This window comes from Phalangium opilio, unplaced genomic scaffold, assembly GCF_054372755.1.
Source record: "Phalangium opilio isolate 3A_F unplaced genomic scaffold, DU_Popi_V2 ptg000014l_1, whole genome shotgun sequence".
Classification (NCBI taxonomy): domain Eukaryota; kingdom Metazoa; phylum Arthropoda; class Arachnida; order Opiliones; family Phalangiidae; genus Phalangium; species Phalangium opilio.
The window spans coordinates 1,035,991-1,061,896 of NW_028324149.1; the positions used below are offsets into that span (position 1 = coordinate 1,035,991).

At 38.8% G+C, this 25,906-nt stretch overlaps 1 protein-coding gene across 3 annotated transcripts in view; it reads right to left on the minus strand.

Annotated features, from left to right (window-relative positions):
• The window catches only part of LOC149704978 (cell adhesion molecule Dscam1-like), a 75,384-nt gene that overhangs the window by 3,203 nt on the left and 46,275 nt on the right, over positions 1–25,906 (minus strand). Inside the window, exons 4-26 of one of the 3 annotated variants that reach the window (XM_089865119.1) lie at positions 21,865–22,014; positions 19,288–19,405; positions 12,294–12,478; positions 11,964–12,236; positions 5,599–6,168; positions 5,110–5,391; positions 4,673–4,792; positions 4,427–4,600; positions 3,794–3,941; positions 3,588–3,736; positions 3,223–3,513; positions 3,100–3,170; positions 2,762–2,999; positions 2,552–2,701; positions 2,339–2,494; positions 2,133–2,272; positions 1,914–2,067; positions 1,744–1,858; positions 1,528–1,682; positions 1,195–1,467; positions 837–1,136; positions 598–774; positions 312–422 (exon numbers count right to left, since the gene is read on the minus strand). In XM_089865119.1, coding sequence (XP_089721245.1) covers positions 312–422; positions 598–774; positions 837–1,136; positions 1,195–1,467; positions 1,528–1,682; positions 1,744–1,858; positions 1,914–2,067; positions 2,133–2,272; positions 2,339–2,494; positions 2,552–2,701; positions 2,762–2,999; positions 3,100–3,170; positions 3,223–3,513; positions 3,588–3,736; positions 3,794–3,941; positions 4,427–4,600; positions 4,673–4,792; positions 5,110–5,391; positions 5,599–6,168; positions 11,964–12,236; positions 12,294–12,478; positions 19,288–19,405; positions 21,865–22,014 — 4,500 coding nt within the window. Of the gene's footprint in view, positions 1–197; positions 423–585; positions 775–836; positions 1,137–1,194; positions 1,468–1,527; positions 1,683–1,743; positions 1,859–1,913; positions 2,068–2,132; positions 2,273–2,338; positions 2,495–2,551; positions 2,702–2,761; positions 3,000–3,099; positions 3,171–3,222; positions 3,514–3,587; positions 3,737–3,793; positions 3,942–4,426; positions 4,601–4,672; positions 4,793–5,109; positions 5,392–5,598; positions 6,169–11,963; positions 12,237–12,293; positions 12,479–19,287; positions 19,406–21,864; positions 22,015–25,906 lie in introns of all 3 variants that reach the window. The other 2 variants (XM_089865118.1, XM_089865117.1) reach the window with 2 other exon arrangements.

A 25,906-nucleotide genomic window follows, 5' to 3' on the forward strand; every position in this document is an offset into this window, starting at 1 on the left:
CCATTTTAAATTTCGCTCGACAACTTTCGGAGGTAAACCAAACCAAGAATACTAAGAGGACCCTTCCAGGCAACTGATGGAAGTCATTCTTTCCCTGGAAAGACCCTAGTAATTGTTGGCTACCTCCATGCATTCAAAAATGGTCCAAATGGAACGAGACAAAATTCAAGCATAAAGGGGCTTCATCGCTTATTTACATCTACTGGTAGAAGGAGAATTTAAAGGCCGGGCTGAGGGGAGATTATTAGTGGGTGCGACTTTTCGAACGGGCGATGAAAAGTAAGAAGGCATATCTCTATTATGACTCTGACTTTGACTTTGGCTTTGGATATGTCGACTCGTTTCGCTCCTTTGCGATTTTTTCTCCAAGTTTGCCATTAATGATGTTGTCGTCGCTACGTCGCTTCGAGATGAAGTCTCACCTAGGACGGACAATACGTATATTAATATTTGAACGACTTCCAGAACTGAACCAGTTATTGTGAAATCTGGTTTTTAGATATGGTTACAGATTCGGAAGTTGGACGCTTTGGAGTGGTACAAACCGAATCTGTGTTAATATAAAAACTAGATAATTTTGGACACCCATTTTCCAACCGGATGATCTGGTTCCCCTACAATGATGCCTCGTGTTCCTCCGCCTTTTGTACATGACTAAGCAAACGACTGCGACTACTCCCGCTATTAGGACGATTCCGGAAGAAGCCATGGACACCAGAGTAGTCGTATCCTCGAAGAATAATGACGTGGCGCTGCCACCTTTGTTTCTCGGATCTTAAATGTTTACAAGTCACCTTCATGAGAGTTCTGAATCAAAATATGTTAGGTTAGCCTACCTCCGACGTTGGGTGAGACTGTCAGGACGTCGTATTCCATGGGTGTAGTTCCTACTTCGTTGTGCGCGACGATCCTCAAGACGTACCACGTATCAGGTGTGAGATTGGACAAAGAGAGGTGGCTTTGATGTTCCGGCGAAACGTGCTTCGTCAAGGTGTTCCAGTGAATTTGTTTATGAGGACGGTACTCAATGGCCAGGTGGGATAATGGGCAGGCACCATTTTGCCAGGCATTTAGGTGAAGAAAGATATGGGTCGCGTTTGCTGATACAAACTCCTCTTTCTTGGGAGCCACGGGAGCTAAAATATTTAAATAGAAGTCATCTGGTGTTGCGAGGTTTGCCTCTTAAAAACTTACCACTTCCTTGGGTTCGAAACGTAACGGTATTGCTTCTCTCCGTTCTTCCTTCCGAGAAAAGGAATAACTGGTATTCTGCACCACATTGTAATTGGTCGACAGTAACGTGGTTTCTTCCCGATACGTGACGATGTCTCCATTCACCATTTGCCGGTTGATATCTGGCCTCGTAACCTCGTACCGGGTGATTTTCCGTTGTTTGTAAGATTTCTATTTGCACCGAACTAGTTGTTGTTGAAATTACTTTAATTTGTATTTGTTTATGCGTGATTGCTACGAGAGACATCGATGCTTTGAGTTTCGTATATATACAAATACTTGTTGATTACCTACTTTTTACTACAAGCCGGTAACTTATTTCATCCACCCCATGAAGATTGTGTACTTGGCACGTGTAATTATTGGCATCAGAGTTGTGAACCTTTTTAATGGTCAGGGTACCGTCGGCCAGAATTTCTATTCTAGTCGTTTCAGTTTTTTCATGCTCTCTGAGAATAATTTATAGGACTTTAGCTTATTAATGGTACATCAGCAAGTACTTCAACTAACGTGTATTTCCATTTTCTCTTGATGGGTTCAACTCCCACAGCGACGCAAGGCATGCTGGCTGGGTCACCAGCGATGGCTTTGATCTCTTCGCCGAAATTAATAATTCTTGCTGGAACTATTATTTAACCAATTAGATGTAATTTAGGGATTCGTAGAGTTAAATTTCGAACCTCTACGGGTTGTTGTTTGCGAAACCACTCTAGTTGTTTTACTCTCCCCTCTACTTGTGAACGTTGTCACCCAAAACTCATGCCTAGAGTTTTCTCGTAATCCCAGAACTTTGTACTGGAGTTGGTTTGGGTTGATCGGAATCATTGTAGCATTCTATATAACGAAATATTTAATTATAGCTAACTTACAGAAATATTCGCAAATACTGAGATGTTTACCTTAACAGCATTGGCAGAACCTCTCCAGTACAGAGCGTACTTAGTAATTATTCCATTTGGATTTTTCGGTTTTTTCCAAAGTATAAGTACCGAATCTGCAGCCATTACAACGGCCTTGATGTCTGTCGGTGGTCCGGGTACTGAAGTTGCGCGTGTGAAAATAATATTAGATAAGTAATATTATGATTCGACTGAAATATGCGTACCATCTTCCAATGTTTTACAGTAGACAGGTTCGCTAGCGATTCCCTCTCCCTTCTGATTGTAGGCGCTAACCCTAATCGTATAGTTAGTAAATTTTAAAAGGTTTCCCAACTGTATTTCCTGCGGTGTGACCAGTTTCTCGAGATGGTCTTGATGACCTAAAATTTATTTTGAAATTAGGACTATTAAACGTACGATATAGTTAAGAAACATACTGTCTTCTTCGCTGTCGGTTATCTTGTAAGTCACCTTGTAGCCTTGAAGATTACCATGAATCGAAATTCGCGGTGGTGGTTCCCAAGAAACTTGAATTCCTTGCGAAGAAAATGGCGAGCATCGAATTTCTTGAGGCGGTTGACTCGGTACTGAAATGGACAGTCAGATTAGTCACGTTGAAGCGCGAGTGTAGAGAAGGCCTCACGTACCATCCTCCATTGTTCGCACTATGATCTCATCCGATCTCGGACCAGCACCCATTGAATTGTAGGCCTGCACCAGTATGCTGTACCTGGTGAACTTCTGCAGTGGCGTGAGCGTTACTTCTTCGACTTTGTCCGAATTCAGCTCGAGCGTCTTATACAAATACGGGTCTTCAGACTCGTAGACCTTGTAGCCAATGTAGTATCCCCTGATGGGTCCATTCCAGAGATCATCTTCTGGAGGCTGCAATGGACAAAGGTAAAACCGAAAGAAATAAGACGAATGTTAGACTGAAGTTGATCTCTCATTTACCGAAACATATACCTTATTAAAAATAACGTACTTTCCATGTGACCCTGATTGACTGCGAGTCCATCGGTTCTCCTTCGACGCTTAATGGTGGACCACCCGGAACTGTAACCGCAAAGAATCAACTACTTTCGTTAATGAAGATTTTATTCATTACCTTCTTCGGAGGTGGTAACCGCGACCTGTTCGCTCGATTCGCCAACACCTACGATGTTTTCGGCTTGTACGTAACACGAATACGTTCTTGCTGGTCGTAAGCCACGGATGACTGCCGTGGTTTCATCGCTGGACACGGACGCGTTGACCGGTTTCTCCAGGGGGCTCGTCTTGCAAGAGATTATGAACTTCGTTATGGCACTGTTTCCGTTATAAGGCAGGGACCAAGTCAATTTGGCAGACCGACTCTTTTGTTCTAGGAGTCTAACTTCTCTTGGTGGTTCAGGAGGTTCTAGAAAGATAGGCGTTAGGAAAATTAACACTGACAATGGATGATATGGTTTCACGGAAGGTGATGAATTTTACCTCGTACGATGAGCCGAATATTGTGGTCATCTCGACCAAAGGCATTTGACGCAAGGCACGTGAAAAGAACCGAGTCTCTTCTCTCGGCTGATAAGATTACTACTTCCGAAGACATTCTCTTGTTACCAACAATTTCTTTGAGCTCGTATCTGAATAGACAAGAGTTTATACTTTCAAAAGCACTTGCCCGTTATTGGCTACCTTACCGAGCATCTTCTGTGGGATTGAGTGGTTGTTTATCAACATTCCAGACGATTGTCATGGGGTGGTCTCCAATGGCTTCGCATCTCAGGAGGACTCGTTCTCCTTTATGGACCGTCTCGCTTCTGAACTTGGTTTCAAAACGTGGTGGGACTTAACGTGAACATACACCATACATACGCCTATAGCAGTAAACAGCGACTGCGACGCGTGAGCCAATGGAAAGTCTTATTCGAGTCTAACCACGACCAAGGAGCCAATTATTTTTCAAGATTAGATTAAACTTTCTAACTTAAGGAAACAATAGCCAATGAATTTGAATTTAAGCGTGAAAATTTCTTCCAACTGAGACTAATTTGGCTTGTCCTCAACATTATTGCATAATTTAATTCGGCTCCTTCATCACTTTATTGGCCCAAATCAAAACCTCTCTTTCGAGCGTTCTAACGTTTCTTAGTTTCGTTCCATAGCTTAAAGCGTAAGTTGCTTCGTGTCTTATCTATTTTTGAATGATTGTTCTTGAATTTGGACTAATAATTCAGACCATTTCCATGCCCATTTTGAACAATATATCGATATTCGCAAAATATCAACCGAATTTTAAGAATTAAAGTTAATATCTTCGAAAACGTACGTACCATGAACAGTCAGATAAATGACTTTACTCAGTCCGGACCCGATCTTGTTGTTGGATTGACAAAGATAGTATCCTCCGTCCATTTCCAAAGCGTTTTTAATAAAAAGTGAACCGTTTGAATGGACTTCGTAGTGAGGACCACTCGCGATCGACGTGTAAAGTCTAGGATTACCGGCTTCGAGAGGAAAGAATAAAAAAAAACATTTTATTTTATTGATACCTGAAGGCAATTTAAGTTTGGGATTACCGGAGCCTCTCTCCCACGTCATAACGGGAGTGGGAAATCCTTTGGCCAAACAGTCGACGCGGACAGTGTGTCCGGAAACGACTGACGTATCACGAGGTTCCACTTCCCATTTAGGAGGAACTGTTACGGAAGTGAAAGATTTAGTGAAAGAATCCAACTCGTAAGTAACGCCTTATGGGCGTGTCAGCTAAACCTTTCGAAGCGTTAAAGTTATTCATAGAGGCCGACAAATTTCGCTTTGAACAAATGTCAATTAGCATAAAAAAACTAAGAGGCAACTTTAGAACCTCGTTACGCTGGCTAAACAAAAGGAATCGAGAATAGCGTTACGCGGATCAATATGTCCTATGTCATTTGTAGCTGAATATATTGTTATTTTTATCGAGGAGCGGGATAAATTAGCTTAATCGGGCTAGGGAAATAAACTCGGTACGTACCATTGACTACTAGCAATGCCGTATGAGATACGGCAGCTGCCGCATTACTAACTGTACAGGTGTAATTTCCGTTGTGATTGGGGTTTATGCTCGGAAAGGTCAAATCGCTCGAAAAATCGTCATCGCGGTTGACCACTCCTAGATCTGGTTGTATTGAGCGTCCATTTTTAGTCCATCGATATAAAAACGGCGGATCGCCTTGAATAATTGTGCAGACTAAACGGGCGCGCATTCCTTCTTGAAGATTTCGCGGGAAGTGAAAAGGTTCGATGATTGGTTTGACTGACAAATAAAAAGGGAAAAGAGGATTGAGTTAAATGGCAAAAAGTAATAATAAAACTTGAAATTTAAGCTATTACTAATTATTTGGTACAAAATTCAGACATATGGTTTTTTTTTTTTTGAGAATATTTAACAATCCTTATCCTAGCTACTGACTAACTAACCAGAATAAAAGTGAAAAGAAAACAATTGTTGGAAATAGTTTACCCATAACGCGAATCCTGACAGTTCCACTGGCGCTTTGTCCTTGTTTGTTCTTGGCTCTGCAAGTGTATGGTCCGTCGTCGACGCCCTTTTGCACGTCTTGTATGACGAGGGTCCCGTTTTGGAAAACTTCCTGTCGTCGGTTAGTCGGAAGCCCGCTTCCGCCCGTCGACCAAGCGATGGATTCAATGGGATATCCCGCTACCGGACACCTCAGCACCAGTGTTTCTCCCGCTACGGCGGAAACGTCTTTCATAGGACGGATATAAGGCAACCCGAACACGTTCAACCCCGTGACGTGCGTCACGGTTCCCGCGTCGTTTGACGCAACGCAACCGTACTGACCACCGTCTTCCACGCGCAATGACGTAAAATTGACGTAACTGACTACTTGGTCGCGCGACGTGATATAGTCACCCACACGAAAATTTTGATTTTCACCTAATGGAACACCGTCTAATGTCCACGTGATTTGAGGCGTTGGGGTACCTGAAGCCACGCACTTTAACGAATGAAAATGTCCCGGTTGAAGCGTCTGTTCGCTAAAAATGTAATGAAACACCGGGCCCGCTTCTGCATCGCATTTGAAATTCAGAGATCCAGACGACCGAAAATAAAAAATTTATATTTTTCAGTTTTTTTTTTGGTTTGATACCATAGACTTATCGTAAATTTATGATCATAAGAACGCGTGGACGGTGGTTACAATAAAGCGATGAACAAGAAGAAATAATTTCAGGAAGTTTAACTCTTGTAGTTACGATATTTTTCTTCTAAAGACCGTTGTAACGGATGTAAAATATCGTATTGCTATTACCGGAAACAAAGCGAACTAGAGCAGCGAGAAAGGGAATAATGGAAGCTTCTCAAACGAACCCTTAGAAACAATCGCGAATAAGAAAGATCACCCATGGGAAGTATTAAACTTTGCTCTGAGGAAAAACATTGAGAAGTTTCTTCCGGTATTAAATCGGGGCCCATACAATAAACCATCGCTCAATATTAAATATTTCAAATACTTTAGTTCCCTATATCAACCTCTTTTCCTGTTTTTAAAAAAGGAAACCCATGGCCGGGGGAAATTGGGAATAAAGAGAAGGAAAGTGAGAGACATAATCAAGAACTTGCACAGTTTTATCAATTGATAATATTGAAGTATTGCGATGTTATTGGGATAATTAGGCTTATTCCCGTTTGGGTTAATGTTAGTGCTCTTCAAAATGAGCCAACTTATGTCAAAATTAGACCAAAACTTAGGAAATTATTTTTCGTATAATAAACACGCCCTGTTATCTGAGATTATCTATTTTTTGTGACCACTAATTATTATTATAAATTAAAGATAACCTTTTGATATTAGGTGTATTGCCTAATTCTAACTATACCTAGTTTTAAATTACCAATGTAAAGACCTTATCACTTCAAATTAAATTTTAACATTAGTTCTTGTTCGATCCTATGAAAACTCAAAAAGGCGAGAAACTGAAATTCCTGACACAATAAAAATGTTATCCACGCTCCAACCTTTATCTTTTCAACAAAATAAAAGTCGTGATTTATTAAAAAAATAAAAGAAAGAAAAACTAGAAGAAAAACTAAAACTCATTGGGGAAAAGGGGTTTAGTTTCCACTTTTCAAATTCTCGGACTATTTCTGTTCGTACGTGTTTTTACGTAACGTATAACGCCACCGTATCTTTACCTTTAGCGCAAGTTAGGAAAGGATATAGCTATAGGAAAAAGGAATTTAGACGTTTTGTAAAGACGCTGGATGATAGCTAGGAAAACCTTCTCTCGCTCCTCCATTTATTCTTTCTTTTCTACCAAGGGATTCTGGGAAGATGAGGATCATATCCCCTTAGAAAACAAAAACACGGAAAGAAAGAAATTCGGTATAAAAAATAAAGAGAAACAAGGTGGTATAGATACATTTCAAATTCTATGAAGCTTAAACACCTGTTCGATAAGATTATTTCGATTAAAACTGGCTTAGAATTTTCTTTTTACCTTTAATAAAACAGAACTTTCTGTCCTTGTTGGTTCAATATGTTGGTTAATTACTACTAGATTTCAAATTCCGTGAAAAAGCTACGAAAGATTTTTGCTGCTACCACGTGAAACCAAACGTCACGCGATACTCCTAAACTAATTTAATCCACTTAGATTATTTTCACTTCGTGCACTTTCAACTTAATAAACCCGAAAACCTTAGCATATCCATGATTTAAAAGTTCTTTGGGGGCTCGCGTGATCTTAGTCTTATACATTAGCCATTTGGTAGAGTCAAGGATTACCTTTTTCGAAGCGTATGGCCCCAGTTTTCGACCCCTAAAAAAGAACTAAGGCAAACCGAATAGAAAAGATACGGGGGGACCCAGAAACGATGGAAAGGTTAGATGAGCCCGAATAAAAATAGAGAGAGAGAGAAAAAAAAACAAAGAGTCAGTCATCAGCTTCTGTCGGTAATAAGAAAGGCCCTTTGACGGACGATGACGCCGAAAGATTTTCCTAACCTTTTCTCCTTGGGATATTCAAGGGATTTCACGAAAGAGACCTCTATCTCCTCCACCAATGCATGGCTGGCCATTCAATGGCCAACATTCAGAATGACTTTAGGGAAACAGGCGAGCAGTGTTCATGATATATTTTACTGATATGGCTTTTAAGAAACAGCGGATGGAGCTAAGGAGGGAATCCATGAGAGAGGGCTATGGTGTTCACTGTGTAGTGTGTACATAAATTTGTGTACTTAAGAATTATAGTTTGGTGGTTGGTCAAAATACAAGTTAAAAAATGGGAGGTTTTGGAAATATTAGGGTACCAATATCTGGATCCCATTTTTGCACAATTTTGAATTGTTGTAGCCTACCCTTTGAAGTCCCCTGGTTCATCCCCACTTCTCTGAAGTCAAACAATACCACGGATAACCTATCACCAATAGATTTTGGGACACGGCACTGCGGGATAAGGGATTTTAACGTCCTTTCTCGGTCCATATAGACGAAAAGGATTTAGGCAGAAGGCGAAAGTGCATGGGAACTGGGACCCGAACCCACGCCCTTGTCCTATAAGAGGGTATACAGACCGGGCTATAACGTCTGAATTACGACACCAAACGCGCCAACCCGCTAGTTATTAGCGCTTAAGCTTTTCGCCTTCCAAATCTAGGCATCTGAGAAAGTGCCAGGGCTATAGAAATGGCTCGTTAGCGAAGACGCCTCTTACGTACGTCCCCTTTGACGGGATTTTGGGTACCCTTTACCATATAGACCTCTTCTTATAGCTCTTTTTTTTCCTTCTCATTCTTATGGGAGGTTCATGAGACCAAGTCGAATACAGTAAAAAATAGCCCCGTTTTATCTTTAGTAATAAAGCTACGCGTTGAAGCTGAATTAGATCTTTATCGTCAAAATCGGGGTAAAAATAACGAAATTACGAACTGATTGAGAAATTTTATTTTATAAATTTTTTTGAAGTTTAACCGAAATTATTTAAAACCTCGTAATTTATTTATAATACGATTTTTGCGTTATTTATTTCATTTAAAAGCTCTGATTAAACTACACGTGATTCCCTAAAAATATAAACACCTTGACGCTAAACCAGACTTTCAAAAATTAAATCAAACTTGCACCCGTATATTTCTCAATTCACAATCTTAAGATGAACAAGACTGTGATCCTCTTAGACCATTCTTTCTTTATTACGGGGCAACTTTCTTAGATCCGTCCCGCCAATACTAGAGTGCTCCATCCCGTTGCGAAGCAAGCCGCATCTAGGGAGAAATATCGAAGCCCCATGCTCGAGAAAAGGGGCTTTCTTTACCAGAATTCTTTTTTTTTACGATCCTAGAGGCAACTTCTCAAAGTTGAGCTCATTTGGAAGGAAAATAGAGATCGGGAAAAAGCTTATTAAAGGCCCTGAGAAGTTTCTACCCTTTTTTTTTTCTTCTCTCTTTCGTCTGCGCTTTAGGCGGCCCGAAAGAAGGTTTTAATAGGGGCAAGGGCTAGGGAAAAAAATCCCCCGCTCTTTTAGTCCAAGAGGGCGAAAGGCCAGAGATGAAAGTACAAAATCAATAGACACCAAAACTGACTTAATATATGAACTATCGGGGAATTTAACGCAAAAACTTGGTAACTCGTTTTTCTTTTTACCAAGATGGAATTTGTTATTGTTATTAATTCAGAAGTCCATTAAACAGAGGTAAAAGAGTTCATATTAAAAGCAAGGACCATTTTAAAGACCTTCTCAGATGAGTGAACTTGAGTTGAGTAAACTAGTTACAACTTTTTTACTCAAGAGGAATCACTAAATTTAAAATTGATCACTCATCAGTTTTTGTAGACTCAATTTTTTGACCCATCTAGTTGTGTCAAAAGTTGTATTCTCTGGAAAGGCCTTTAGTCAGCACTTGTAATGAACTTTATAGGCAACTATAATTCCAGTAATATGATAGTTATTAAGACTATATTCCGAGCAAAACTCAAGTTCGCGTCACAAGTCATGACACTGTTCTTCAGGTACACTTTCCGTTATTTAAATTTGTCTTTGGATTTAGTCCCTTATCTACTCACCAATTTCCATGATAGTGCTTGATTTAAAACCTTAATAAGTATCTTAAAAGCTTTCAGCATCGTGAGAGGATTTCTCTAAATTCATCTGACAACATTATCCAATTACCGCATGTTTGAGGAATTGTTAAGTTACCACGTTTTTTCATTCGGGTACAGGGTGAGAAAAAGTACCCCACATATTTTTGGCTCGTTCATACCATACCATAACATACTTTATATAGTTTGAAGCGTAAAAAATCCCTCGAAAAGGATTTTTCCTCCCGCATTTTTATCCCCTTTGGTTTTTCCTTAAGAGCTCAAAGGAGGTTTTTTTTTTCTAGCCGTAAAAACTGGCGTCGCTCTTAAAGCCTTAACTCTTTCTTAGCTAACACACCGACCTAGGATAAAAGTATTACGAGCCCCAAACTTAGTATAGCATTGAAACATTTTCTGTCTCCCCTTTTTTTGGACGTGCAAGTGCAAGGAGTACCAGGGGAAAGAAATGGTACTTTGAAAAAAACAACAGAATTCTGAGGTATAAAAAACAAAATACAGAAATTTCAGATTTTCGCATCCATAAATGTATATCTAAGTTTAGATTTTATTATTATAGTGCTTTTAGAAGTGCATTTCTCGAAGTAAAACATTACACATATTCTCTGATTCAAATTGTATCCCATTTCTTCGAGGATTGCAAAATCAATCGCAACGAAAATGTATGTCGTTCTCAAACAGTCTTGTTGAGTTCAAAAAATGTTCGCCTTTCTCAAAGAAAATGCTTGGCAATCTCAAAAAATGCCTACCCTTCTCAACTAACATCCAACCTTCTAAAAATGCACCTTGTCCTACTCAAAAACATCCTGTTCTTCTCAAAAACGTCTTGGCCTTATCAAAAACCTCTCAACCTTATCAAACTTCATCCACAAGTCATCACTTACTATTAATTTAATCAAATAATTTTGATGTTTATTTTGGTCTAAGCTTGAAAATATTGTATTTACTTTAACTACCAGACTTCAGCCTAAAAAGCCTCGAATGATGGGGCAAAACTGTTGGATGCCATTCCCATTGGCTAAAAGGGTTAGTGGATAGTCGAAATAACTTCGGGAGAGAGAAAAAAAATTGCGCTTATCGTAAAATAATAAGGCTAAAAGCCCAAAACATAAATAATTCTGGCTAGTAAATACGTTTTACGCGTTCTCCACAAACTGTCCAAAATAAAATTGGGTTCCCTAAACCCTCTGGCACTGCGGCGGTGGTGGTCTAACATCTAGGCTAAAACCGGATTAAACTGTACTGCGCGATCTGATTAGGAAAACACAGTACCGTTCGTCTAGCTCAGTTCAAACCCAAAACATCGTAAGTGGTAAAACTGAATGAATTCGATTCATATTGAATTCAGAAAATTGAAAAAGATGCTTAAAGGGTTGAGTTGTGAAACTATCAATTGTCAAGCTGATTTTCTGAAAATTCATACTGAAGGTATTATTTTCAAAAGGGAGAAAGGGGTGAGACGGAACTTCCGGTTCAGGAGGGTCACCTGGAGCTATTTACCCCCCCCCCCCCCCGACCTTTGAAAATGGTCTATTAAGGAAAGTTTTGAAACAAAATTCACCTAAGAGTTACGTCATTTTAGCATCCGGTAAATCAAACAACAACAACAAAGTAAATATCTAGTTTCGGAAATAGGGTATTAAGGCTAACATCCGAGCAGTAATGGCTAAATCTTTTCTTCTTCTCGAGAGAGAGAACGAAATTAAATATTTATCAGAACTTGCACCAGGTTAATAGAAAGGAGTAAAATTTTCATTCAGACCTCCTAAAACGAGCTGACCAGTGGCCTGCGCGCTCTCGAAGTCGTTGCTGACTAAACATTGATACATTCCTCCATCCTCGCGCACCACCCGTTCAAAGTTTAAATTGACCCAGGTCAAAAGTCGTACGCGGTCACCATCCACGATAAGGGGTTTGCCATCCTTTAACCAGGACACGCTGTTGACCGGGTGACCGCTGTATGAACAGTTGAATGTTGCCGATTTGCCAACGTCAATTGATTGTTGTTGCGGTGACATGCGAGCCGTTAAATGAGCTAGAAATGAAACGACCGGTTTTAATCAGAGGTTATGGAATAAATTAAGGTATTTACCATTAACGGTCAGGACAATTTCTTGTCGCTCTTCACCGGCGCTGTTACTGACCACGCAGACGTATTTACCGCTATCTTCTACGTTGACTGTTCTGTATAGCAGCGAACCGCTTAGCTGTTTTATACGGGGCTCCAAATACAGCGGTATTAGATGGGTACCATTACGTCTCGCGTAGCGATACCAACTGCGAAAAAAATAAAATATTTTTAATTTTAGAAACGGGTTTAGAAAAACAAATTTGAATCTTAATGTTTTACTCTTTCTTAATTATGATAACACTTTTAATTTATGCGTTTAATTAAATCCCAAGACCAAATTCAACTGAATAATTGCTAATTTATGAACATGTGTTGTTAACGAGTTTTTAAAACTGTCCAAAACACTCTAGTTCAATTACCCTCTCGTACACTGACGCCAATTAAGAAATCCTTTTTAACTTCACCGCGTAGAAATCATCATATAACTTATGACAATAAAGCAAGTCTGAAAATTCGAAACGTTTAAAAACTAATCACTTTTCTGTTTTGATACCCTGTCAAATAATTTTTTGATTAAATTCTCTTATCCGAAATTAAAAAAGCAGCGGAAGAAACCAAATGGCCGGAATTACCGTCTATATCTAAAGTAAAAACAAAGAGGAAGAGGTCGTTTGGTATGACCTAAGATTGTATTGAGTAAACTAACGTATCTAGTCTAGAAAATCAGACTTAATTCGTGAGATAGAAACTGCGAGTCTGTTTTGCGAGCTGAATACAAAATGACGAATCGTGGTGGAAGTACAATGCAATTTGTACGGACGCGCTATAGCGCCTCTATACCCAAAAGGGTCAAAAGGCGCGCAACCCGCTAATCTAATAGGGGACCTTTTTCTTTATGGTCCGAGCAATTTTATCCCCCCGCCTTCCCTTGCCTCCCTTATAACAAACTTAAACAAGTAGTTACGTTGAATTAGAGCTTCATCCCTTAACTTCGTCTATTTGGCTCTGTCGAATGCCAGGAAATGATAAACGTTACCCTTGGTTTCGGGATGTATTGAAGTCAGTATTTAGAAGTGTGGTGCTATCATAAGTATTGCAATTCCTATCGTTCGAATTAAGCCTTTGACAGGCCCTCGCAAGGAATGGCTTCACAGGACAATTTCACCTACGTCACCACTCCATGCACGATTACCTCTCGGTAATCAGTGAAAAACTTCTAGTGATGGATGTCTGCCCTATTCGAAGCAATAGCATGAAGTAAGAACTAAAGTTCTTCTTAGCAACCAATTACGATCGTCCTTGGCAGAAAGGGGTGGAGCTGGCCATCTCCTTTGCTCGAGGCTCTTTTGTCTTCTGATAAATTGCTATTACCAGACTTTGGTGGGTGTTTGCTTCTAACCCTTGTTAAAAATCTAATATAGATTATAGAAAGAGGAAATATTCTTGTTTCGGAACTTTAAGACTTCTCGCGCGTGCCTTGTAAAACTAAACCAAAACACGACGGGCGACTACTATAGCTAAATCAATGTGGGAATCGAACTGCACTCCAAACTTACGAACTATATATTTATTAAGGGCGGGAAACTTCATTGTTTCATCTACGTACGTCATACTCGTGTGAAGTTACTAGCGCGTGAGGCCCCGAGTGGGCCTAGTTGCTTATAAAAGTCTCGAGATTGGACCAAAATTCCAAGTGAATTTGGAACGTACTAATAAGGTTTGCAAGAAGGAATAAACTTGATATAATAATTAATATAGAATGTCTAATAAGTTTAGTATCGCTTTGATGTAATTTACTTCATCCAGAAAGAATTATAGCTATGAATAGTTGAACCTATCAATTTTCAAAATTCAAAGGTTCGGTCGTAACCAGAACCAAAAGAAAACTTGCGGACCATCCTTTGATGTCTGTTTATTAATTCCACGCATTCTATACGCATCTAATGCCGCGGCAATTTTGCGTAGGTATACTAGGCTTAGAGATAGGATATATTTAAATACACTAGGAGACGTATTAGGTCTGTTTTAAGCCTTGGCCAACCGCTCTCGTCTCTCTCCATCTTTGATCGACCCGGTAGCTGCCCGCTGGAACCTTACGTTCATCTTTATGGGGTCTGACATTTTATTGACATCTTCAATATATTGTAGAAAACGGAAAATAAAGAGAGACCAGTTTCCTTCGCGGTCAATAAAAATCAAGTTTTCCATTTTAGAAATGAAGGCCGGGGTTCCGCGTGGAGCGTGCACAAAGAAGATGTAATGTTTGAAATAGAAAAAAACAAATTTTTAAAAGTGTTCGAGAGAACACTGTCTGCTTTCCCTTAATTTTTTTCTAAGGTTCAAACAAGACTGTATGTATTATCCCTCCCTTGTAATTTCTCTTTGCTCTGTCTGCCTCTTTCCCTTCCTTCTCCATCTTTGGGAAAACAGACGACCCTTTTGCTCCCCAGCTTCTTTTTTTTCTCCTTTATCTTCTATCAGAGATGAAATTATTTTTCTCAATATTTGTTAGCGGTTTTTTTTCCACCCCAACGGTGGCCGTGAAAAATATATATATTTTCACAAAGCACGATTTTCCTTTATGGCTCTATGAAAGAAATTTTTTATTTCTAAAAGACTAACTTCTTCTATAGATTAGTTTTTTTCTTATCGAGGTTAGGTCTCATTAAAAATTTATAGTGCTGTATGTTAGACAAAGAAATTATTATTTTTTTTTTTTTTTGAAGTAAAAGTTACTTTAAAATATCAAAATTCCGCCTTATATTAAACTATCTCTTGTTTTAGTGTTTGCAATGATGCCTAAAGTTGTTCTTAGCCACGCTAATTACTTAAAATTCACTTATAAGATTGGTTTTTGTGCGTTTTCGAGTCCAAGTTAGCTTTTGACCAAAGTTTCTTAAATATGGACAGATGAAAAGTAATAAATAAATAAATATTAGAAGCTCGTGGGGGTGTAGAAAAACGCGGGAAATGGCACGTGGAAGATGGCGGGGAAAATAGGGCGAGTTCAATTCTTCAAACAGTCAGGACATGGATGGCACCATATATCTACAACTCTAAGCAGGTCATCATCATCATTTTCACTTTGTTAAAGATCTCTTGGCGTAAGATCTCTCGCAGTTCGTTCCCCCAAAATCTTCCCGGTTTCTACTAGCTTTTTCACGACTACTTTTCTTCTTTCAAAAATCACAATTTTTGAATGCATATCCCATATTCCAAAAAAGACCAAAACGGAAAAGGCGCGCGAAAAAAAAAAGAATATGAGATTGTATGAGTACGACAGTGGGACGTGGTGGTTCAGCTTCTGAAGAAGAATGAATGTTGGCCAAAGTAAAAAAAGCTGTATTTTTTTTTAACAAAAACTTTGAGAAAAAGAAAAGAATGGTATATAGAAGGCAGGGGAAAGTAGAGGAAAGTGGAATCCGACATCTACTTGATGGTGAAAGGAAGCGAGATTTGGCATAGTGTGTCTCTGTACTTCTTTTTACTCATTCTAGAAATGTTTAGAGATAAGACGATGTAACTACCTAAGCCTTGGTTAATGTTAAATGTCATAAGAAAAATATGTTAATTGCGCGTGCGCGTGCGCAAGAACTAGTTGAATTTAAAATGAAGAAATAACTGACATGGTGAGGGATCTATGACTATTATTGACGGTCAACGCATTTCACTTTGATTACACTTGCCAAAGTATATAAAAAAAATTGCAGTTATTGCAGCAGAGAGAAAAGGTTAACGCGGAAACCTTTAACAAAGTTCTCATCGAAAATAGACACTGTAAAACGTTCCTAAAATTTTGAAAGAGCAATACGCGTCACTGTCTATGTAATAAGTCATCTTAATATAAAAATATTTAAAGTTTTATAAAGGTTACGACATTCTTGCATTAAATTTCTCATCGCCATGGCGATGTTCTCGACCGAGGAACCGGGAAAATGGGCACGAGAAAGCGCGGGAAAAAATGGTATGGCGGGAAAAGGAGGAAACGAGAATGCAGCACGTGGCTTTCTAGAGAGAGAGAGTGAGGGGGGAGGGGGTTAGAGCTGTTGTAAAAAGGGGACCCAATGTTTGCAGGAGGATCAAGAGGGCCCGCGAAAGCATTTGTTATTTGAAAAATTGATTGAACGTCTGACGTCCGTCCGGTTTTGGAAAGTGCAAGAAGCGAGAGAGAGAGAGAGAGGTGCGGGTGACGTGGGAGGATGGCAAAAGTGAAAGAGACAACGGGAACTGTCGGGATGAAGGCAAGCGTGCAATAGGAAATGGGCAAATGGCCATACAGTGCCAACGCCCGGAGGAAGAGTGCGTGTCAGTGAGAAGTCCACGCTTATAACCTAAACAAGAAGCGTATCTTTTAGAGTTCGCGGTGTTTAGCGCCCTTGTACTATATCCTCCTACTTTGCCTTAAATATATGAGATGCTTGAGAAGTTTCAAGGCTGCTCTCCGTATGGAGTTGATAATATTCCATGATGAATAGCTATAGGCCTACGTTGAAGGATTTCATTAAAAGATCTTTTTCTAATTCTGGAAAATGGCGGCAAGAAATTTAAGGAAAATTTTACTTGCTCCATAACGCCCCTATACGTTTAGATGTACTCTGTTTACTTTTATATCCCGATATATTTTGAAAACAAGAGTAGAAAAGTAGCCAAAACATTCTGATGGCAAAACATCTTCGCATTTTATTTTTTTAGAACTAGAATCTTTCCTTTTGCTAGAATACTATGAAATGGTAACAAAACAAGGTGGAGTCACGTACAACTATCTCATCTTGAAAGCTTACTTTAAGATGGGCAGGGTGGATGATTCTCCCCCTAACATAATGTAAAGGAAAACGTTTTGACATTGACGTATCGGATGTTCAATGCCTCGAGTAGCACCAAATTAACCGAAAAGTAAACAGTCCCAACAACCCGTTCTTCCCCCTATTATTCCCTCATCCTGCTCTTGAGCTTCTTTTTTCTCTTCTCTTAAAAATTCTCCTCATTCTCATCTCCATTCTATCCGGATGAAAGTTTTCGATTAACGACTCTAGCGAGAAGTTTGGGGAGGGAACTTTTTCTCGGCTAGTTTCCGATCTCCGTCTTTTGCCGTCTCGCTTCGTAGCACGACACCACCGCAACCGGTAATGCCCCTAATAAGTTACGACGAAATGTCGTCAATGAATTAAAATTCCAACCAATCTCATTCGTAACACCAGAACCAGGCAAGCTATCCTTTATTTAAAGAGCCAGGCAAAGCTATCTAAATACTCTACTTTTTTTTATAAGCCGACTTTTAGGGGCAAAATGGCCCATGTTATTCCTATGGCCCCTGTAGAAATGTTTACACTGCCAAATTTTTCTGCTCAGGGTGAAGCTACCCACCAGGGTAATGGTAATCTTATGGAACAATGTTGCGAATTTTAATTATTTATATCTTTGTTAATTCTGGTCTGATTTTAGCCTAATTTGTTTTAATTCGTAGATATGAATCGGTTATATCTATATTAGTAAAAAATTTAAATAATTTTGGTAATTAAGTATGAAATATTTTAAAGAGACATAGTAAAAATATTTTTTTTCGAAGCGACCTTTCTGGAAATGAAGCAACTCCATAGACATTTTAAGTTTAACCGAGTATAACGATATAATTATCTCACTGAAAGCTCCAAATTTTTGCAGCTCATTTTTATTTATGTTCGAAAGTTTCTCGTGTATCTCCTAAGGTAGCTCTTGTGTTTTACGCGGTTTGAAAAATTTAAATATTTGAAATAAATGTAGGTGCGTAAGTGATCTCTGAAAGTTTAGAAAACGCGGTAAAAGGGGTTTTTGTTTGGAGGGAGGGGGGTGAGGGGATCGGTACTCGGTAGAAAATCCAATTGGATTCCCAATACAGTACGTGTTCGAAAGTTTTCTCTCCTATTTTGTAACGTTGTTAGGGTTAGGAGGATTGGAAGCCTGCAGGAGGAGAAGTGAGACGGTCGTATTCTACAGAAGTTCCCCGGAGAGAGGCGCTAGTTGGATAGCGACGTGACGCTCCCTTTTAGCTCCGATCACGAGCTTTCGAAGCCTTTGCCTAATATTATCGAGCCGTTTCTAGCCTTCTCTCTTAGCTCTAATTTGACATTCAAAGGCCACTGCTGCCGCCGCCGCCGCCTCGAGATGCCATTCAGACAAATAATAACGCCTAGGAACTCAAAACTCGCAAACTTCTTAGATATTTTCGCTAACTATTATCCCAAATATGAATACTTGCATATGAAAGCAAATACCAATTAAATAAACAATGATGGGTGACGAGCTATTATCTGCAAGATAGCGGAATGAAGTCATCATAATTAATAAATTTAGAAAGAAAACAATGTAGATATCTATTCTCCATTTTTCCAAACTTATTTCCTAACCATTTTGGACGAAATGGTAAATAATTTGTCTATGAAACTCTGCTTTTTCAAAAACGGAAGAGCTGGAAGCGGCAAACTACAGCTAACGAAAACAAAGAAAACAAGATCTCCTTTTCGGAAGAAGGAAGTATGCTAATTGGCACGAGAAACTTTGGAATTTCTATTGGGTAACCTTTGACCCTTTAACTTTCCCCTTCGTTTTATTGACGTGTTGTCTGTTAGCTGCATGAAAAGCAATCCCCTAAGCCAATGATTATCGCGCGAAATCTGTTTATTCTATTTTGCAGTCAAATTGTTGAAAGTTAAAGTTAGTCTTGAGTATATGGTATTCCATAGAGAGATTATAGGCTGAAAATAAAGTTAACCTTTGAGCTCCGCAACAAATGAACTTTATTTTCCTTTTAAAGAAAGGCTTATCCATCCTAGATGTTTCAGTTTTTACTTTGAAAGAGAATATTGGAGCAGACTGCTTGAAAGATAAGGCCTAAAACTCCGGTAAATTAACTTTATTGATCATATATGTTCTTTCGAATTAAAAATTAAAATTCTAGCATGGAAATTTCTTAAAAGCATAGTAAGAATTCAGAGTTGAAATCAATATAATAATTTATTTACAATCATAAATAACTTACCTATATCTTGGCAATGGTAATCCTTGAGCAGCGCACGGGATCTCCAAAGATTCTCCTTCAAAAGCTGAGAAAGAGGTTCGATGATCGGTAAATCTTGGAGGAACTGTTCCGCTAGAATCTGGAGAAGGAAAAAAAAGAATCGAATAAGTCTTGCTTTTCTTCATTTTATAACCGAAAACCGTCTTCCAAAGCTATAATAGAAGATCTGAAAATAAAATGGGCAAGCGCCGCCAGGGAAATGTGGCTAGCCTCTCCCAAAAAAAAATAAATAAAAAGAAATCCTTACCAAAATCCTACTTTTTTGGAGCTTATATTTAAAATAATGTCGGATCTGTAAATGAATTTAGTCATTTTTCTCATGAAAATTGAATCGTTGGATGGGTATAACCTAAATTGTAGCATATATTTTTCTTTAAGAAAACATTTTTGGGATATTTAAGCAAATTCTCAAAGGCCCGAGCAATCGCTGATCCGAAAAGTTTTCTATGCGTATAAAGAAATGGAAAAATGGTTGGCTCACACTTTATCCAAAATAAATGGTTTTTAAAACGAAATACAGATCTAGAAGAGATTTTGAATCTGATAGGTTTTCGAATATCCCAGTCCCCGCCACACGCGTACACTCGAAATGAATTATGGGTAGTCTGAGGAAAAATGTTGGCTCTCGCGTTCCCTCGAACGTTTTATAAATTAATTTTACGATATCTTCGAAGCAAAATGGATTTATCTCGTGAAATAATACAGCTTCCTTAGTTGCAATGTTTTTGTCCCAAGACTGTCGGAGCTAGAAAGGGTTTAGAATGAAGTTGGTTGATGGAACCCGCCCAATCGTCGCTCATTCCGAGAAAATCCACACTCCACAGGCTAGAGTCGCGATGATTATTCGAATATACAGTTGGTCTAGAAATGAGAGCGTGCGTGGGGCTATCCCCTCTATTAATCAAAAGAACCCCTTTAAGCCTTCCTTAATCGAGGGTGAAAAATCATTAAAACTCGACCGCTGGACGGCCTCTAAGCCTTGGTCTCGCCTAGGCTTAATAGATATCAGAAATTAATCAAACGTAAAGGGCAACAATACAAATGTACAACCTTCAGTACCAGGAGGTACCACCTCTTTGCAATTTAATATATTTCCTAAGCCTAATCAGAAAGAGTTGCCACGAGAAATAAGGCGAAAGCTATTTATACTTAGTCTACAAAATAAAAAATAACAATATACGTTCACGGAGGTCAAATAGATTGGAGAAGAAATGGAGGTGGCTGTTTACGTATCTGCCGGGCTTTTGGCTCTATAAGGTTCATTTTGTCACGTGCAACAGTAAGGTCACCTTTATTTTGTGCGCTTGCATGATCTGTCTTTTCTTCTCCTTTTTTATTTTTCCTCCATGTTGTATATTTCTACAATTTTAATTGTGATATCTATGATTTGGAGTTGTTGAGCTCCTTTTCTTGCCATAGAATTGTTAAGAGTTAAAACAGGTTGCGATAACTCTTCGGACGTGATAGGAATACGATTGAAAACGCGCCCGTAACACCCTAAACCATGAACGGGTTCATTAATTATATCCAAAAGAGCTTGCATAGGTCATTCCACAACTTATTCCGGGAATTTTTGGGCACATTTTCGCCCCCTTAAGCAAAAATAAAAGAAATTCCACAGATTAATTTAGCTAGTTGATGAATTAAAGCGCATGGAAATATTTTATTTCTTTCAAACCCTTGAACGTTGCGGGTTTTTGGGGTCTCTTGACATAACCAAGAAGTTAGGAAGTATATCCAAAATTGTTTCACGTTATACAATGTGTTCCAAGAAGCAAGGGTAGTAGGACCAATAGAATTCACTGCAATCCGGTCCACCCCTAAATTTAATCCCTTAGCTCACTAAATAAATTTTTTCCTTAACAAATTTGAGCTTAATCGACCAGATACCTTTCTATGGTATTAAAGAAAACGTAAAGTCAAGTTTCAAATTTAAAAGTTAAGTCTAAGGACTAGCAGCTGTAAACTTGGGTGATGAAGAATTTAGGTGTTCTTTACTGGCATTTAAAAATACTTGGGCTCGGATCTAAGAAAAGGGGGCGTGTTTCCAGGGTACTTTGCTGGCCGACTCTTTTCATTATATACTATAAATTGTCCTTCCTTTGCAGGGAAAATATTTTTAATATTTTAAATATTCTCTCATCTTACAGCGACCGCTATAAAGAAGGGAACTAATTTTCTAGAATGCCTTTGAAGGCTGGGCTGGAATAGGCGAGGCGACGAAAGGTTATTACTTACGGCGCTTGTACATGTTTTAGGAGGAATATAATACAGGGTGTGACTGAAATTCTATTGTCTTTGAAGGCTTATAAATGTCGACCAAGAGGTTGAGGTGGAGTGGAAAAGTTAGTGGGACATGTGCGGCAATGAAGAGTACCTTGCGTAGGTCCATTTGAAAATAGAAGCTAGTTCGAGGGAAATAGCTTCTATTTTTACGCCTGCACACCCTGTACGGATGTAACCAGTCCACAATATGCTTATTTTTACGATTTTGAGGGGAAAATTGTATGAGGTAGGTAAAACTGTAGTATAACGCACCTGTGACGCTAAGTCTACCGGACTTGTCGCTCAAACGAGCCGTTCGCGTTAAGCGGTGAGTTGTCTGGCATCTGTATTGCGGGGATCCATCCTCTAGCGTCGCGTTGCGGATGTGCAGTTCTCCCGATGGATAAACGCTGAAACGACCACCTGCCATCCATCGTAAAGAGAAAGAAGAAGAAACAATTTCGTATTAGACCAACCAAACTTGGACGCCTACCTTTACCTATTTTAGATTAGTTGCTACTTCTCCATCAAAACTATATAAGTTGAAAACCGTTTATCATTAAGTTAAACGTTACAACATGGACTTTTAAACTCTATAGCGGACGGGAAAACTTACATGATTTCTTTGTACGAGTATTGATAACTTAGTACATGAAAGGCATCTAAATATGATTTCAGAAATCACTGTTTAGACCTAGTTGCAAGGGGGATGTTTAAAATGATTGTAGACCTGTATTTTTCTGGTATATCAAGGTCACTTAAAATAAGTTACTCGCGTAGTCGGGACATATTATTCACTTAGCTAAACTCACTGAGCTCTTTCACAAAACAAACAACTTCTTTTTTGATAATCTTTAGTCACTTCGTTTACCAAATTTCGAACCGTTCGACGATGATAAGCCTAAAAAATTGCGCCAACTTTTCTATCCTTTCACTCGTCACTTTTCGTACAAGGTACTTTCTAAGATAACCATCTTTTTTCGGGAAGGTTATACCCCCTATATAGCTCGTTTTCTCTTGGGTGTTAACTTCTTCGTACCGTGTAGCTCCGAGGAAATTTTCGAAAAATGGAAATTTATAGTCGACTTACAAGATCCGTAGTCCGTCTGTAGAGAATGAGGGTGAGAAAGGACGAAAGACAGAGAGACGGATGACTTCTACTCTTTTAAATCTTCGGGGAAAGTTAGGTTTAACGCTGTATTGGTTTGAGGTTGTAGGGTAGTGTAGGTAGTTTGATTTTAGGTTAGTTAATTCTCTTGAAGAGAAACTATTCTGCGATATTAAAGAAATAACTGCCAACTCTACGTGTTCGCAGGTAATAGAACAATTTCGAATTTATCATGTCTCTATGGAAAAACCCGTTTCTTATTTTCATTTTGGTACTTTCCAACTCGCTCAAAGAGTATACCATCCAGTGCTAAAAGATTACGACCCGGGTAATTGGTTAAAGGTGTACATTTAATCTCTTGACCAAGGCCTAATGATTAATGATCCTAAAATCAAGGTTTTTATACGGTTTTTCTTATCTTGTTTCTAACTTTTGGTCCGTCCATCCGAATGATCTTAGTCAGAAATAAAAAAAGCCTAAAGATGGAGGTAGTGAGGAGGGCGTGGCTATATTGTATGGTACCCTAAGGTAAAAATAGTAAAGGAACTGATGTTGCTAGTTGTCCGAATGTCTGAAAGAAACGACGACGATGATGATGGTGATGATGATGACGTCAACGACGCACGCTCTCTTTCCTTCTTGTAGTTGGCCTCGTCTCTCCTCCCGAAACCTTCCTTCTTTTCTTGATGGATGAGAGTTCCGACACGATCCCAATCCCCTCCCACCCGTCGTTTTTACCCCGAGGGAGGGAAATCAGAAAATGAAGATCAATTCCAGCTTCTCGTTATGTCCTTGTCAAGGCATGAACCAGAGCAAATATCCAGCTGGGAGAAACGCGATAGACTAGGCGGGTTAAGCTTGCCATTTCGTATTAAAGGTAACTACCTCTTAAAATGCATTGTATAAAATTGCGAGTCTATAGTTAGAAGACGGTGCTTTTATTGACAGTATGATCAAATTTCAATCTTCATTAATATCTTCACGGTGATGTTTTTAAAACTGGAAAAGTCATATGATGTAGAAATCAGGACACAAACATACTTGCTATCTTGCGTTCAATTTTATCAGGGTTTTTTTCGGTTTATGCTTTCTTAAACTCTCTAATATTTTCAGCTACTCATTCTTTCACCACCACTGCCGTCGTGGTCACGAATCTATATGAAATAGTGTTTGGCTAAAATAAATATCGTATGAAGGATAAAATATATATATATATCTATATAGACATAGAAAACTTCCAAAAAGAGCCAGAGTTTGTTCGTTTATTTGCAGTAGACGTTTATATATATATATATATATATATATAGATTTGATCTGTCGAGTAAGCTCTTTTGAAAATTTAAAGTATTTTCAATTTAGGAATGAGAATGTTTATTTGTGGAAATAATGTTGAAATTAGGGCTCTTATTGAATGATGAATATATTCGGGTTAATAGCGGCATTAAATTTTAACAAAGGCATTTAATTTTCTATTACATTAGGGAAATTGCCTTAATCTGAAATTTATAAACGTATTTATGCAAAACTGCTGTTTAATTTAAGATAACATTCAAAATCCATTAATAATATTGAAATTTTGAAGCAAACAAAAAAATTTAAAAGGGGTTTTCGTTTCGTGAATTTGTAGCTCAACGCTACAATGAAGTAAAACAACAGTTAAAACAAAATTCGATTGCGGTTTTCCTTTTAGATGGAAAACCAATTTGGGGAATGCAACTTTGTATTTATGTCAAAGCTCCCACGATTGTTGCGAGCACTAATTCAAAACTAAACAATCTTAAGACATCAACTAAACGATATTAAAATATACTATAATGATATAATGATAAACATACATAAGCTCGTAAATATTCCGCGTTTTTAAATTAAAAAAAATGTTTCAGATTGAATGAAGTGACAGGAAGACATCACCAGATAATATCTTTTGTAATGAAGATTTCATTCTATAGTGTATACAGTAACCATGACCGCCCTATTGTTGTAATATCCATGTCTCTGCATCTTCATAACGAGGTCGTTAGCGACAATGCCGACGAAATTTAGGAGTCTCACAGACTCATACAGCGAGTTATTAAGCACTCCGATCATTGTAGTTGGGACTTGGGTTAAGCGATCTACGTTAGCGAAAAGCGCCAAAGCCCTTCCGGAATGTTTTATCATTTTTTTTCTATCTGTTTCTCTTTTTGGTCCCGCTCCTGGAAACACTAATAAGATGCCACCAAGAGTTTTCTAGATGATGATCAGGGAAAAGAAGGTTAAGCCACGCGAGTATGTAGAGAAGGAGAGACAGTCGTTGATTTCGTTGGCGCCCGCGTTATTAATAGAAGGAGACAAAAAAAAACTAAAACCCATTTCCATCTAGAAAAGTGTTTTCCGTTTCCGAATATTTTCCTCTGTCGGTGGGAAACTTTTATACTAGTTCCCTCGCGTCTTGCATTGCCTTCTCTAACCGAAGGTCTTCGTTAACTCGAAGATATTCTGCCCTTCAGTTGCGTTAAGTTGAAATTTCACAAGAGCTTTAACGAGCTAAGCCTAATTTGAAACTAAAAATGAGATATCACGTGAGATTTTCTCGCGCCAAATTTGGGATCACGTGCAGAGATTGAGATATTTTCGTACACTTTTATGCATATAAAAATGGGAGATGAGAAATCAACTCGTGCTTCTGATGTTTGAGTACAAGTATTGCTAGATTTTTTTGTCAAAGCCTTTAGTTACAGTCCAGAGTTGCACGCACCAACTTGTCTTCAGTTGGTAGGAGGGATGAAAATTTGAAAGGCAAGATTTGTTGGTGCGGCCGTCGAGACTTTACCATGAGCTCCTTGGCCACGAACCATGTAGTCCTTCAATTACGTTTCCACAAAAACATCCTATTTTACGAGGACATTAAAGAGACCGCGAGAAAAGATATTAAACCATCCTTCTCCATCCTCTAACATCCCGGCTCACCCTCTTCCGTTTCTAGCCGCGCATCCTTTCGCTTTTTACCCTTTTAGGGATCTTATATACACCATAAGAACGCCTCTCTCTCTTTTAAGCCTAACCGCTGACAAGAAGAAAAGCTTTCACCCATATACCAGGGGGGGAAGAGGCCTGGCTCTCCGTCCAATCACGTACCCTACAATAAGGCAGAAACCTAGATAAATGCGTTTTCTATCACTTACATCTCGCTTAGCTTTAATTCGTTGAATCTTAGTGAACGAGATG